The 12625-nt window shown below is 38.8% G+C and overlaps 1 protein-coding gene across 1 annotated transcript in view; it reads left to right on the forward strand.

Moving 5' to 3' along the window:
- The window catches only part of COBL (cordon-bleu WH2 repeat protein), a gene marked incomplete at its 3' end in the record, with an annotated part of 151478 nt that overhangs the window by 121587 nt on the left and 17266 nt on the right, over window positions 1-12625 (forward strand). Inside the window, exon 11 of the mRNA XM_084205578.1 lies at window positions 8501-8813. Coding sequence (XP_084061704.1) covers window positions 8501-8813 — 313 coding nt within the window. The remainder of the gene's footprint in view (window positions 1-8500; window positions 8814-12625) is intronic.

The raw sequence follows: 12625 nt of genomic DNA on the forward strand, positions 1-12625 counted from the left end.
AAATGGAGTCATTTTGTGCCATTTTAATTGTAAGTTAGGTGGTTTGTTCACAAAATTTTCTCAGGGCTCTGTCTGACTTCAGATTATGCTAAGGTACTATCCTATAAAAAGAGAAAGAGATGTAAGGGGAAATGATGGATGCACTGAAGGGGGAACTGGAGGGTTCTGCAAGAGTGATGAAATCCCATTCTGTTAATCATCACTCTAGCCTGTAGTTCACTTTTAGCTTTTAGTATTAAGCAAAACCTGTATTTGTTGTCATTACTGCCAGTAAGTCTGCATTGATAGGAAGATTTTTTCTCAGTTGTGCAGCAGTTCCCAGTAGAAGTGCTCCTGTGCCCAAGACAAGTATAATTTGTCCCCAGAATTAGAAGGCAGCTGTTCAAAATTTTTTATTTATATGTGAGTAATGCCTAATGGTTTCAGTAATAGATTATTACAGATTGATCTGATTCTCTTTCACCCTTCCTAATTTTTAATCACTTTTAATTAAGAAATAAATATACAACTGGGAGTAGAGTTCTGGAAAGAGCTCTTAAATCTCACAAGGGTGCCTGTACATATGTGCATGTGTGCTTGGTTTAGGGTTGGGTTTCTGTGTCTCTTCTTTGCTGAGTTTCCTGGCAGCCAGTTGCTGGGGAAGAAAAGGATAATTACAATGCAAAATTGTTTTATGTTTTTCTCCTGTGGATGATGCTATAAATATAAAATTGCAGTAGAGATTTTATGGAATTGTTAACAAACTAAGGAAGATAATAATTGATGCAGAGTGCACAAGCGGAAAAAGATAAAAAGACAGTGAAGTTTAAAAAGAAAAGTTGGGCAAATAGCCTTTTTTCTGTGGTCTTAAAAATCACCTAATAAAACATTGTTTTATTGCATAGGTACACTGATCATTTCTGGTTTTAATCATTACACTTCATATGCTTTTCAAGCAATTTTATAGAGTATATTCTCTAAGGTGGCTCATGAAAATCACCTTCACACTCCATTTGTTTAGATGCTACAGTATGCCTGAGTGAAAGCCGACCACCTCTGAAAATGATGTGGATTGCCCAAATCTATCACTTAAGACTAATAATTCGTTGCAAAACAAGGAAAGTGGGTTATTTCTTCACCAGGCTCATTATACTGGGCAGTTTCTGGTTATAGATCTAGATTTTCCTGTCCTGCAAACACCCCCAAAGAGCCCTGTTATTTAACACAGCGTGTCGCCAGTGTTACACATGGTGATTTATGAAAGTGCAAGTTTGAAGTTATCTATAATTGCTCTTAAATATATTTCTGTGTTATCTTCCTCCTCTAACCTACATTGTCTGCTTGTTTGTAGTCTTTTTGAACTCCACAGATTAGGAACCCTGCCCCTCTCCTCACCTGAAGTAAGGGACCGTCCAGAGCCCTGAAATCACCTTGTGAATCATTCTAGTTTGCTGTTGACCGCAGAAAGCGAACACCAGGAACGGTTGTGAAACTCTCCCCATCATACTTCATTGTGTACAAAAGGAAATGAACAACTCACACTACTGGTTCATTTTCTAAAATCTGTCCTTCCCAAAGCCAAGTGACAATGTTCTCTGGTTAATCAAGGAAAGATCTACTTTGACACATGATCCTTTTTCTGTCAAAGAGCATTTTGCTCTTTGTGTTGCTTTTATGACATCTGATCCCTTTGAATAAGGAAGGCCAGTTACTAGCTATGATGTAGAGTTGTCAGAGAGTCCAAACAAGGCTTTTATAAAAGCAAGGAGCTAGTGGGTTCAAGAGGGTGCCAAAACAGAGAGGATGAAAAGCAGTTCAGCAATAGCAGCAGCATTCTAGGTCAAATGGGCTTTGCAGGGGTCAGAGAGTCTTTTTCAGTCACTGAAGAAAGGATTGTGGGAAAGAAATAGGAATAATAAAGTCCAATATGTTGATTTTCCCCTGTCTGAAAATCTGTGCTGCATTAGTTGAGAAATCTTTCTTTGCTTGTTTGGCAGGTGGTAAAAATAAGGGTCTGAAATGGGAGAGGGTAGCAGACATTTACTTGCAAGGGTAGCTTCCTCTGAGACTTTCTAGAGCCAGCAGACATTTTAGGTTGTGTTTTGAGAAAGAGGCTTCACGATAATTTTCAGTATATATTTGAATGGAAAAGCAAACATTAGTGCACAGATCTTCACAGCTGCTTGTACATGGAAAAAACAATGGAGGGACTGGAACACTCTTCACTTCTCATTCCCTGGCTTGATCCTATCTTGTATTGCCTTTGGTGTAGGAAACTCCACTGCCAAAAAAGCTTTTGTGAAAGTTACAATACTTTTCTGTTGTGTTATCAACTAACAGCAGACAATTTTAACCCCAAGGGAAGTGCTTGACTACCTCAAATTCATAAGGCAGGTTAAATGAATCCACGTTTCTTTTATTTTTCAACCATAGGAGAACAGACCTAAGTAGCTGAATTAACTGTCATTAGTTTGGGACTGACTGTGGAAATGCTGAAGATTCACAGGGTGTAACTAATGACACTCCATTTGTACCTTTCTGATGATATGTCTGGTGAGACACATCCTTTGTGAGTCTTTTAATTTCTGTTATTGGCTAGCATGTAAAGGAATGGATTTACTTTTGTTTGCAGGGTTTGCAGTGAGAATGACTTCAATTAAAGAGCCTATTGGAAAACATGAGGATGGGGCATAAGACTAGGAAGGAGACTGAAAATATCTCATTATGTGAGACTGGAAGTCGCATGCAGGACTGTGTGAGTCAGCAACGTGCCCTTGCAGTGATGAAGCACTAACCACAGGCTGGGTTGCACTAGCAAGAGCACAGCCAGCAGATCACAGGAAATTATTATTCCCCTTTACTTGGCTACCATGAAGCCATATGTGACTCCATTATCCAAAAGTGTGTCCAGTTCTGAGTTCTGTGTAACAAGATATTGACACACCAGAGCAGAGGCAACAGAGTCTGGCACAAAGCATCAAGGATGTGCATTAAGGTGCTGAGGAAACAGGGCATGTTCAGCTCTCCCCTGCAGAAGGGAAGGGGAAAGACAGTTTGAATGCTGTCTTGCATCTAAAGGAAGAGGAAAGACTGAGACAGATTCTTCTCTGAGATTCGCTGCAGAAAGATAATAAGACTGCAACAGTGACAAGTTGCAGCTAGAATTTTTTTAGGTTGACATTAAAATAATGTTCTTAAGTGGGAGAAGCATTAGATGCTGCCCAGGGAATGATTCATTATTTTTTCCAGAGTCTTCATGCTTGGAGATTTTCAAAGCTAAGCTGTTCAAGGCCCTGAGCTACTTTGTCAAAGCTGGAAGATAGCCTTGCTTTGAGGAGGACATTGAACTAGGTGACCTCCAGAGGTTCTTTCCAAATGAAACTGTTCTGTGATTCTGTGACCTAAATAAACTAAGCCAACATTAAGCTGCTCTACATCCTCATTTTGGAGGAGAGCTAGAGCTGCAGAGCATGGTACCTCAGCTCAGTATTTCCTGGCCTCTTTTTGATTTTCTGCAAGGCAGTTCCAGAAGTTGGGAGAGGAGTGCTTTGGAATTGATCCATTCCCCCACTCCTCTCATGATATTGTTGAAGTATAACAGTGGTCATTTATTTTCTCTTTGTTTCTCTGAATTTTTTTAAAAAAGAAGAAATTATGCATGTAGGTTCAAATAGGCTAAAATTAAAATTTTAATTATGATAGAGAGAAGACCACCCAGTCTGTGTGCTGCTTTATCTGCTCATTGAGTGATCTTTAACACGTATCTCTATATACCGGTTTTTGATCCATGAGAAAAATGAGTAAAATGTAACAAGAACATATTGTACCTGTGTGAAAACCCTGAAGCTAATCCTGTGTTCTTCATTTTCATAATCGCTATAAATAATTGCCATGACAAATGTTATCTTTTCCTGTTTCTTCCATCAGCCTTCTTCCAAGCATATGAAAAAAAATGCACAGTATTTTAATACTGGTCTTTTGTGGTGGTCTCAACTTTTTACTGCCAGGACAAATAATTAGAGCAGTGTTTCTTTCTCCAGATAGAAGCTTTAAGTGCTATCAGTGAAAGAATTGTGTTATAATTTGGGGGTCATTATAAGAATTAATATTCTTTATTATCATGAAGTTTGTGGTAATTTTTTACAACTTCATTATAATAGACCACTTGGACTACAGCAAAGCAATTTTAGTCCATGAAAAGGAAGTTCTTTGGCAGTGGAACAAATGATGAAAGAAATTGTAAAACAATTACCAACATGTTAGCAAGAGTTAGATAAGTTAGAGAAACTCTGCATCTCTAAAATGATTGTGAGGCTCAGATTACTCATCATGTAAGGGTGGAATCAACTGTTACATCTTATGTCTGTCCTTATTGAATGTAATAACAAAACATCAGCAGAGCTGTAAAACCAGGTCACAGCACTTCCTCAACAGTTAGGATTTACACTCTTTGTAAATTGGACTCAGAAGGGGTGATGACTTGGGCTTTGGTGACTGATTTTTTAAGTCCAGATGGGATAGGGATCTTCTGAACACTTATGTCCAATTCTGGTCTAATTCAATTTTGATAGTAGTTCTTTTCATAGTAGTAATCAGAGTGAGTATTTTACCCATGGAAGTCTTCACATATTGAATTAAATCTTCATTTCTGAAAGTGCTGATTCAGATTTTAACCAGGTGAGGTTTATCTGTCTCCCCATCATTGGCATTTTAGATGAGTAATGTGTACATATATGCAATATCAAACTGCACGAGTGCAGATACGACTCCTCTAAACTCAAAGTTCAGTGTTTTCCTAATTGCTTACAGGCTATTGAGATTAAAGCAACAAGATCTCTTTTGTGTTAAACAAGAAGCTCACATTCCTTACTCATGAGCTACTCTCCTCTTTCCCTCTTGGTGATCATGGGCAACATTTTTGCAAACAGACGTCCCAGTCCGTCCCCCTCTGCAAGAAAGCCTTTGTAACTTGTGGCTGACCTAATTGTGCAGCGACAGTCTGCTTCTGCAAATCTGGGGAGATCCCTGGCACAGCACTCATGTGTGCTTAGCAGTGTCTGCACCCTAAAGCAGGATATAGGTAAGCAGCAATGCAAGGCTTTGAGGGACTCTCTCAATTTAATGTGGGGGGGAGATGTCCCATGGAGATTTAAGAATAGCTTGGAGACCATGGACTGACTTCTACGTGCTTTTCAGTACCACACCCCACCTGATACCAGTGAATAGGGTTATGTTACTGAAAATTGTTATATGTTTGGAAACTCAGCCTTCTGTATAGAAATCTTTCAATAACTATGTTATCTGTGGCAGTCATAATTTGTGCTTTCAATTCTGAAGTACTTGCTGAATACTCTTTCTTAACCTGGATATGCCTACATGAGGTCCTGGGGATCAGAGCCTGAATTTGTCTAAGTATTATGACAGAGGAAAGACAGGAAGAATGTGAGATTTTTTTCTGTATTTGACCAACAAAAAACCTCAGTAGTGCCATCACTTTGTTAGTGTGGGGTGGAGAAAAAAAAATGCAAAAAAAATTGCAAGACAGAATCACATCTACTACTAAATGTTATCCTGTTCTCCTTGTAAAATTAGAAAGCTTTATAAAGTATTTTTGGTCTCCTGAAGACAAGACCACTCAGTAATGTTGAGGTAAGCTTTCTTCATGTCATGTGTCATTACCCAATAATGCCCATCCCATCTTCAGTTTGCACCAGTGAAGACTTAATCAAGCATGTAGGAGGAAGAATAGTTCTTACTTAATCCATCCAAGAATGGCTCAGATTTGAAACAGGGGTGTTTTAGTGCTGCTCTTAGCTGAAACAAGGTTGTTAACATGACACAGAACCATCACAGTCATGTTTTATGTGTGTGCTTTCATGTTCAGACAAGTAGTAGTGGCAATCAAAATGGTTTGTCTCAGCCAATAACTCTATTCCGTGCCATGTGTTAACTGTGTTAAGAATTTATTAATCTTCTTGGTGAAGATAAAAAGTAGGGAAGCACTTTGTCAAACCAATAGGTTTGAAAAAAGGGGAACATTTTAGTTTTGCTTGAGCTTTGGGAATTTAATCATTGAATAGAAAGATGTCTATTTGTATTTCCATGCTTTACGATAAAACTGCTGTTGAATGAGGGGGTTCTTATTCTGGCCTGGGTGATTCAGCTGCCAAGATCCAGACGTAACAGGGATCAGTTCGCCCGTGAAGTCTGATAATGAGAGATTGGTTTTCCTTCTGTTTGTCAACATGTGAGGACAGTGGGCTGGAGTTGGGGATCCTGCAGCAGAGCAGGGAGAGACTTGAGTGTTATTATTACTGCAGTAGGCAAGTAGGGCTCTGTGACCAAAAGGATCTTAATCCTTGAGCAGAAAGATGCAGGAAATAGTTGCAGGCAGGCAAGAAGAGGATGAGGAAATGCAAGAGACAGCGAGTGAGGAAAAGGCTGCCCCCCTCATGTCAGGGTCTGGGAGTAGGTACTTGGCTATAAATTGCTATGCCAGCTGTAGGATGGAGGTCATTTATGGCATCCATGTGACAATAGATTTGTCATGTATTACAGAGAGGTCTCTTTGCATCAAGGTATACATACTGCATTGTGCATTACTTCAAAATCTTCCTGTGTGCTTTCACTCTTCAACTTCCACTCTATAAATTGATTTCTTTGTTATACTACTTTTTCCTGGTTTTAACATATTGTAACTTTTACTAATGTTTGTTACTGGGCTTTTTTTCTTGTTTATCTAAAAGCCAAGAAGCCATATACTCACCCCTGTTTGTTCACAGTGAGTTTTTGTGGGGTTTTATTATTTGATGTTCAATGTCAAACTATTCATATTTATTCTTCGTGCTGGTGTTTTGCTAACTGTAGTTCTATGGCTAGCATACTCAAATCCATTCAGTGGCACATACTTTGTTCTTGTAATTATCATTTTAAAATGGAATAATCTCTGAGACTATATCCAGAATCTAGAACTAATGTTACAGAAAATAAGGTCAAAGAAATCAAATAACGTTGCTTCCAAAGTTGCAATACTTTGGATCATCTTCCATCATTAATATCAATTCTTGACAGCACTTAAAAGTTTAATGATGATTTGTAACCCTCTGAATTTTATTGCTTCTACTGTCGGAAATCAATTTCAGTACTTAATGGCATCTTGTAACCTCAGTCAAGGAGAATGTTGTCTTGATTTTTATTCTGGTTTTACTCAAAGCTTCACTGCTAAGCTATACCCTGACAAAATTATTTCTGTGACATTCTGGGACAAAGTTGTTTTCAGTTCTCTGACTTGAAAAAAAATCTTTTGTGTATACAGAATTCAGAAGTATTTCTCTCTGTTGATAATTTTTGTGTAGCTATAGCTTCACGTATTCTCCAAAAAGTTGTTAATTCCAAACCTAAAATACAGTGAAGTGTATGTTTAATCTTAGTCACGCTTGCAGACCTTGGATTTCTCATGTAATTAACATCCACCACAAGTGTCTGGAAGATCAGACCATAAACTGTTGTTTAATCTTCCTGTTGCTTACCGAGGTTCAAGAAGAGAATGGAGCACACTTATAATTCCAAATTAAACATTTAGATTAGTCTTTATTGATTCCTTTTGATCAGGAGAAGTGTGTTTGGGCTTGATTCTGTTTCGTCACTCAGTAATTTCAGTACTGAAATTATTGACCTGGTTGGGAGCTCTCCTTTAGTGACATAATTGCAGGATGAAATTGAGTACATTTCTTAATAGAAATTAGAATTGTGTTTTTTATCAAAAAACACAAAAAGGGGTAGCTCATGGAAACCAAAGTAAAACAGGGTACAAGAATTTATACTGTATCAAATCTCCTCTCAAAATTTGCAGCTTTTAATCGAATTAAACTGCAAAGGGCGTAACCCATGATCTCCTGTATAAATATCTAAACATTGGAAAAGTTTATATTTTACTTTCCATAATTTATTTGTCTACTTCTCTGTACACTTATTAGGAGATTTTGTGTGCTTTGAAAAATAGAAAATTGAAGGGTGATAAAATCAGTGACACCCACTGGGCCAGGAGTAGGTCTAGTTTGCCAATTAAATGTCCTGACTGGAAAATGCTGCCCATTTTTACCTGTACACAGACTTCTTATTGGAAATGTTATCTGTTTGCCATAGAAGAGAAGAGAAATAATGAGATTATGTCACCATAAGGAGTAACAGGAAAGATTTCTTGAACCATGTTATTTAAACTTCAGTCTAATTCCTTAAGAAACTGTCCCTGGAAAGTTGTTTCTTCAGAGAATTAAGGAAACTGATTTGGAAGCTCTAAGTCCCAAACCCCAGAGGACCGGCATAGCAAACCACATCTCTAAAAGCAAAGGACATAATTTCTGTCACTTTTCAAATCATCTTTATCTTATATACAAATACTGAGCACCCTCCCTCACATTTCTAATGCACTTCATGTGGGTTTTTCCAATTACAAAGGGACAGCTCTTTGATTTATGTACTGATGACTTCCAGCTAACTTTCCTTGCTGTATTTCATTTAGAGAGCCTGCTGTCTGCACATGATAATGTTTATGTAGCGGATGACACGGTTCTGGGGCTATCGGAGGTGGAAGAAACGGCGTCAGAAAGCAGCTGCTTTGCATCAGAGGACACCACGGAGGACTCGGGCGTTGTGAGCTCCCCGTCTGACATTGTGTCCCTGGAGTCCCAAAATGACAATATGAAGCTGAGAGACATCAGGCTGGTCAATGGCTACACGGACCCAGCCGAGGCAGATGCCGTGTGTGGCACAGAGACGGGCCCCGTGCAGAACGCTTACTGCGACAGCGTGGGACCTGACCGTGCTCCGCTGAGGTAAACATCCACTTGCCACCAGCGCTTGTCCTCCTGGTAGGGACTCATTTAAGAAAACCAACTTATACTTTCTTCTGCTCTTTCATAAACCAGTACCAATGCCAAGGGACTCCTCCCAGTGAAAAGCTCACTGCCAAATCCCCTCGAGCAACATACTTGTAGCAACAGGCAAAGGTCACTTTTCTGTTTGAACTTGCAGTTACATTTCTTGCAAAAGACCGCTGCCCTCCAGAGTTGATTTCTTCAAGGAATATGAAATAATTCTGTTACAGTTTGTTTTATTTTGTACTTCTTATAGCGCCTGAAGTTTTTAAAAAAAGTTACCATATATTGCATGCAGGTCATATAATGGAAAATTCAAGCCACTGAAAGCCAGGTGGAAAAGGACTGGAGATTGGTTTGGAAATGTTTGCATATATATATCTATATATATATATACTTATACACACACACCTATATATTTTTATATTTTTTTATATATATATATACACACACATATATATATTTTATATATATATATACACACATATATATTTATATGCGTATATATATCTGTTCACCTAATGCTAACCTCCACTGGTGTTATACTTTGGGGTAGGGGTCTTTTCAATGTATTTCCTTTTCTTTTCCCTTTTTTTTTTTTTTTCTTTACCATAAACAAACATTTTTCTGCAGTTTTTGCAAGAAAATACGAGAACCTGGAGTTTAACTAGAAACTGCCTTCGGGCACAAATTACTCTGACACTGTTTGTTTGCCAAAACTCACATAGTTGGTGGCAGAGCTGCAAAGGGAACCCAAAATTTATAGGACTTTGCAAATACAAGCTGGCCAAATAGGAAGCTGTGTCTCCAGCAAGGAGGGTGGCCTGGTAATCCTGACAGGGATCCGCTCTGTGTGATGCTGCAGAGTCATGGGACAGGGGCCAGAAATTCCTCTGAATTCTCAGTTGACACAAAGTCTGTGCTTTCTGGTCTCTCTCCATTCAGCTGCTAATCTGTACCCTCTTCATAAAAGCTTGTATCATGACCTAGTTATTTCCATCCACACATTTCTGAGTGAGAACTTCATCTTGGATCATGCAGTGGGTGATAACTTAGGGATAAATTAGTCCAAAGTCAGTATTTAACCTACTGGAATGATCTTGAGGTTTTTATTTATCCATCAGTATCAATGGGGACAAGGTCAAGCCTCACTTAGATACTTGCTCCAGAATACATTATCCTTGTGATTTTTCCTTTTGCAGGGTCTTAGGTCCTGATGCAGTTTCTATTGGAAGGATTAGATAGGCTGGTATAGTAACTGCAATTAACATTCCAGACCTGATCCAAAAAAGCAACCCATTAATTTCAGTAGGCTTAGATTGGTCCTTTTGAGGTAAGTCGGCTTTTTTTTGAAGAAAGTCCCAACTTTCTTCAAAATGCAGGACCTAAAGTGGTTTGAAAAACACACATGCATGTTCAGTGGGGGAGGAGGAAGTTAGCATTTCGTTGACCAAAGACATCAAAGCAAAGCCCTGTAATAACAATGTTAATCAACTACAATTTGGGGGGAACTTTTTCTGATGTTTTGATGAAATGAAGGATTAATCACAGGTCATTGTGACACACTCCCTCTTGAAAGTCGGTATTCCCTCCATCTTTCACCTCGGCCAAAGATGCATGTTCTATCTATGACATTTAGAATTGCCCTTACCCCGCAAGCCCACATAATTTTTACTATCTGGAAAGAGTGCACAGAGAAGCTGTCCATCAGGACTTGGGTCCAAGGGTCTTGCTGAGCCAAAGGAGTGGAAACTGAAAGTGTAGTGCGATGCACTGCCCATTGCAGTCAGGAAGGTGCTGAGAGGCCAGTGCTGCAGTGTCCTGTCTTGGGCCCCCAGTTCAAGAAACAGACTGGAAAACTGGAGAGGGTCCAGTGGAGAGCCTCTGAAGGGGCTGGGGCACTGGAGCACATGAGGTGTGAGGGGAATGGTTGCTCACAGTGGGAAAGCGATGCCGGTAGGGAGGGACCTGGTTGCAGTCTTTCCCTAACAAAAGGAAGACTATCAGGGTTCTCAGGCATGCAGTGTGAAAGGACAAGAAGCAACTGTCACCAGCTTCTCTAAAGGAAATAAAAATGAAATATGAGGGAATTCCTCAAAATGGGAATGGTTAAGCAGTGGAAGAGGTTCCCCAGAGAAGTTGAGGAACCTCCATGTCTGACATTCTCAGAAATCAGCCAGGTGAAGCCTTGGGCAGCCTGTTCTGGCTTTGAAGTTAGCCCTGCTTGGAGCAGGAGATTGGGCTAGGCTTCCAACTTGTTGTTTGGGGTTTTTTTCTGTGATTTTATAATGCTAAATATTATGTATTTATCTAATATATCTGTAATTTAAAAACAGAGTTTTGGGACTGAAATAGGTTGTTGTTGTTTGGGGCATGCAGTTACTTTTCATAAATACTATTTATTTTTTTGGTTCTGAGACACCAGAATTGCTCCAGATCAGCTTAGCAATATAGCAAAAACTTAACATTTGTGATGTGTTTTAATCTTATGCCAGCAACCACTTACACTGACACAACAGTGATGCTGAGAGTAATATCCTTTAAAATATTATGCTTGGAATGTGCCAGTAATATTTGAAGGTAAATCCAATTCCACTCATAACATATCTTTGTAAACAAAGCATCTTTGAAAATTGTGGTCCTCTAAATCCTTTTTGAGGTCAAGCTGCTAAGTTTTTAAAAGCCACTTCCTAAGTGTAGATGAAAGGGATAAAAGGTATTTTTTTAAACTATTTGCATGAAATTCTTTTTTTAATCAGATATAAATCTATTCTTAGTACAATTTTGAGTACAGACACATTTGGAGAACATCAATTTCCATTTTCACTGTCAGAACAACTGCAACCCCACTAGTAAAATGTGTTGGGAACTCAGAAATTCCACATAGCTCGTGATGAATGGGCTACTTTCAGGACCAAACCAGCCTCATGAATCCCCAGTCAAGTCAAAATGCACTTCATGTGACCAACCAATACCAAGCTATACAGAGTTTTAAGTACATTTCATAAGCTACAAAATATAAAAGAAAATTTTACACAGAGTTTACTCATTCCTTTCTATCTTCTACTTTGTACACTGGTGATCTAAACCTAATTCTAAAAGGAAATAAGAACTAAGAAATTGGAACAATGTGTTGCTACTGTAATGTAGTAGGGGTTAGCAGTAGTGAGGCTGAGTTCTCCTTGAGTCTGAGCTCTACTGAAGCCAAAAACTTTATTTAGTGACTAATTTGGCTAAGGTTTGGGAAAAAAAGGTTAATAAGAATAATGGAAACATTTAGTTGCCATTTTAAATTGTAAACCTGACTAAAAATTGGGCTTTTCAGCCAGTGAAATAAATTCCTAAGTATTAATAGTGCTATGTGCTAAAATAGGGTTGTACTCTGGTAGATGGTGAAAAGTACCCTTAAAGTGGAAACAAATTATATTTGGAGTGTGAAGGGCTGTAAAAAATGTCCAGGTAGTATTTTGCCCATCCATTGTGAAGAACTGCAATGAAGAGCAGAATCAAGTCCCCAGTTCTCATTTAGGTTTGCTCCAAAGAGTTAGCCTGTGCTCCAGGAGATCAAGAATGTTTTTCTGTGAGGCTTCCTCCAATTAGTTGCATGTTTTGCTTTAAATTAATTTTTCTTAGGGTTTCTGGGGTTGTTTACTGGATGTTCTAGGTGGTCTTGGTGTGGCTGTAATATCTGATAGCATTAGAATATCACAGCAGGGTTTTCATCTGCTGCTGAAGTTGAGGAAACTTGTGAGCATTTAAGGGTACAGTCT

Source organism: Fringilla coelebs, assembly GCF_963513975.1.
Source record: "Fringilla coelebs genome assembly, chromosome: 1".
Taxonomy (NCBI): Eukaryota; Metazoa; Chordata; class Aves; order Passeriformes; family Fringillidae; genus Fringilla; species Fringilla coelebs.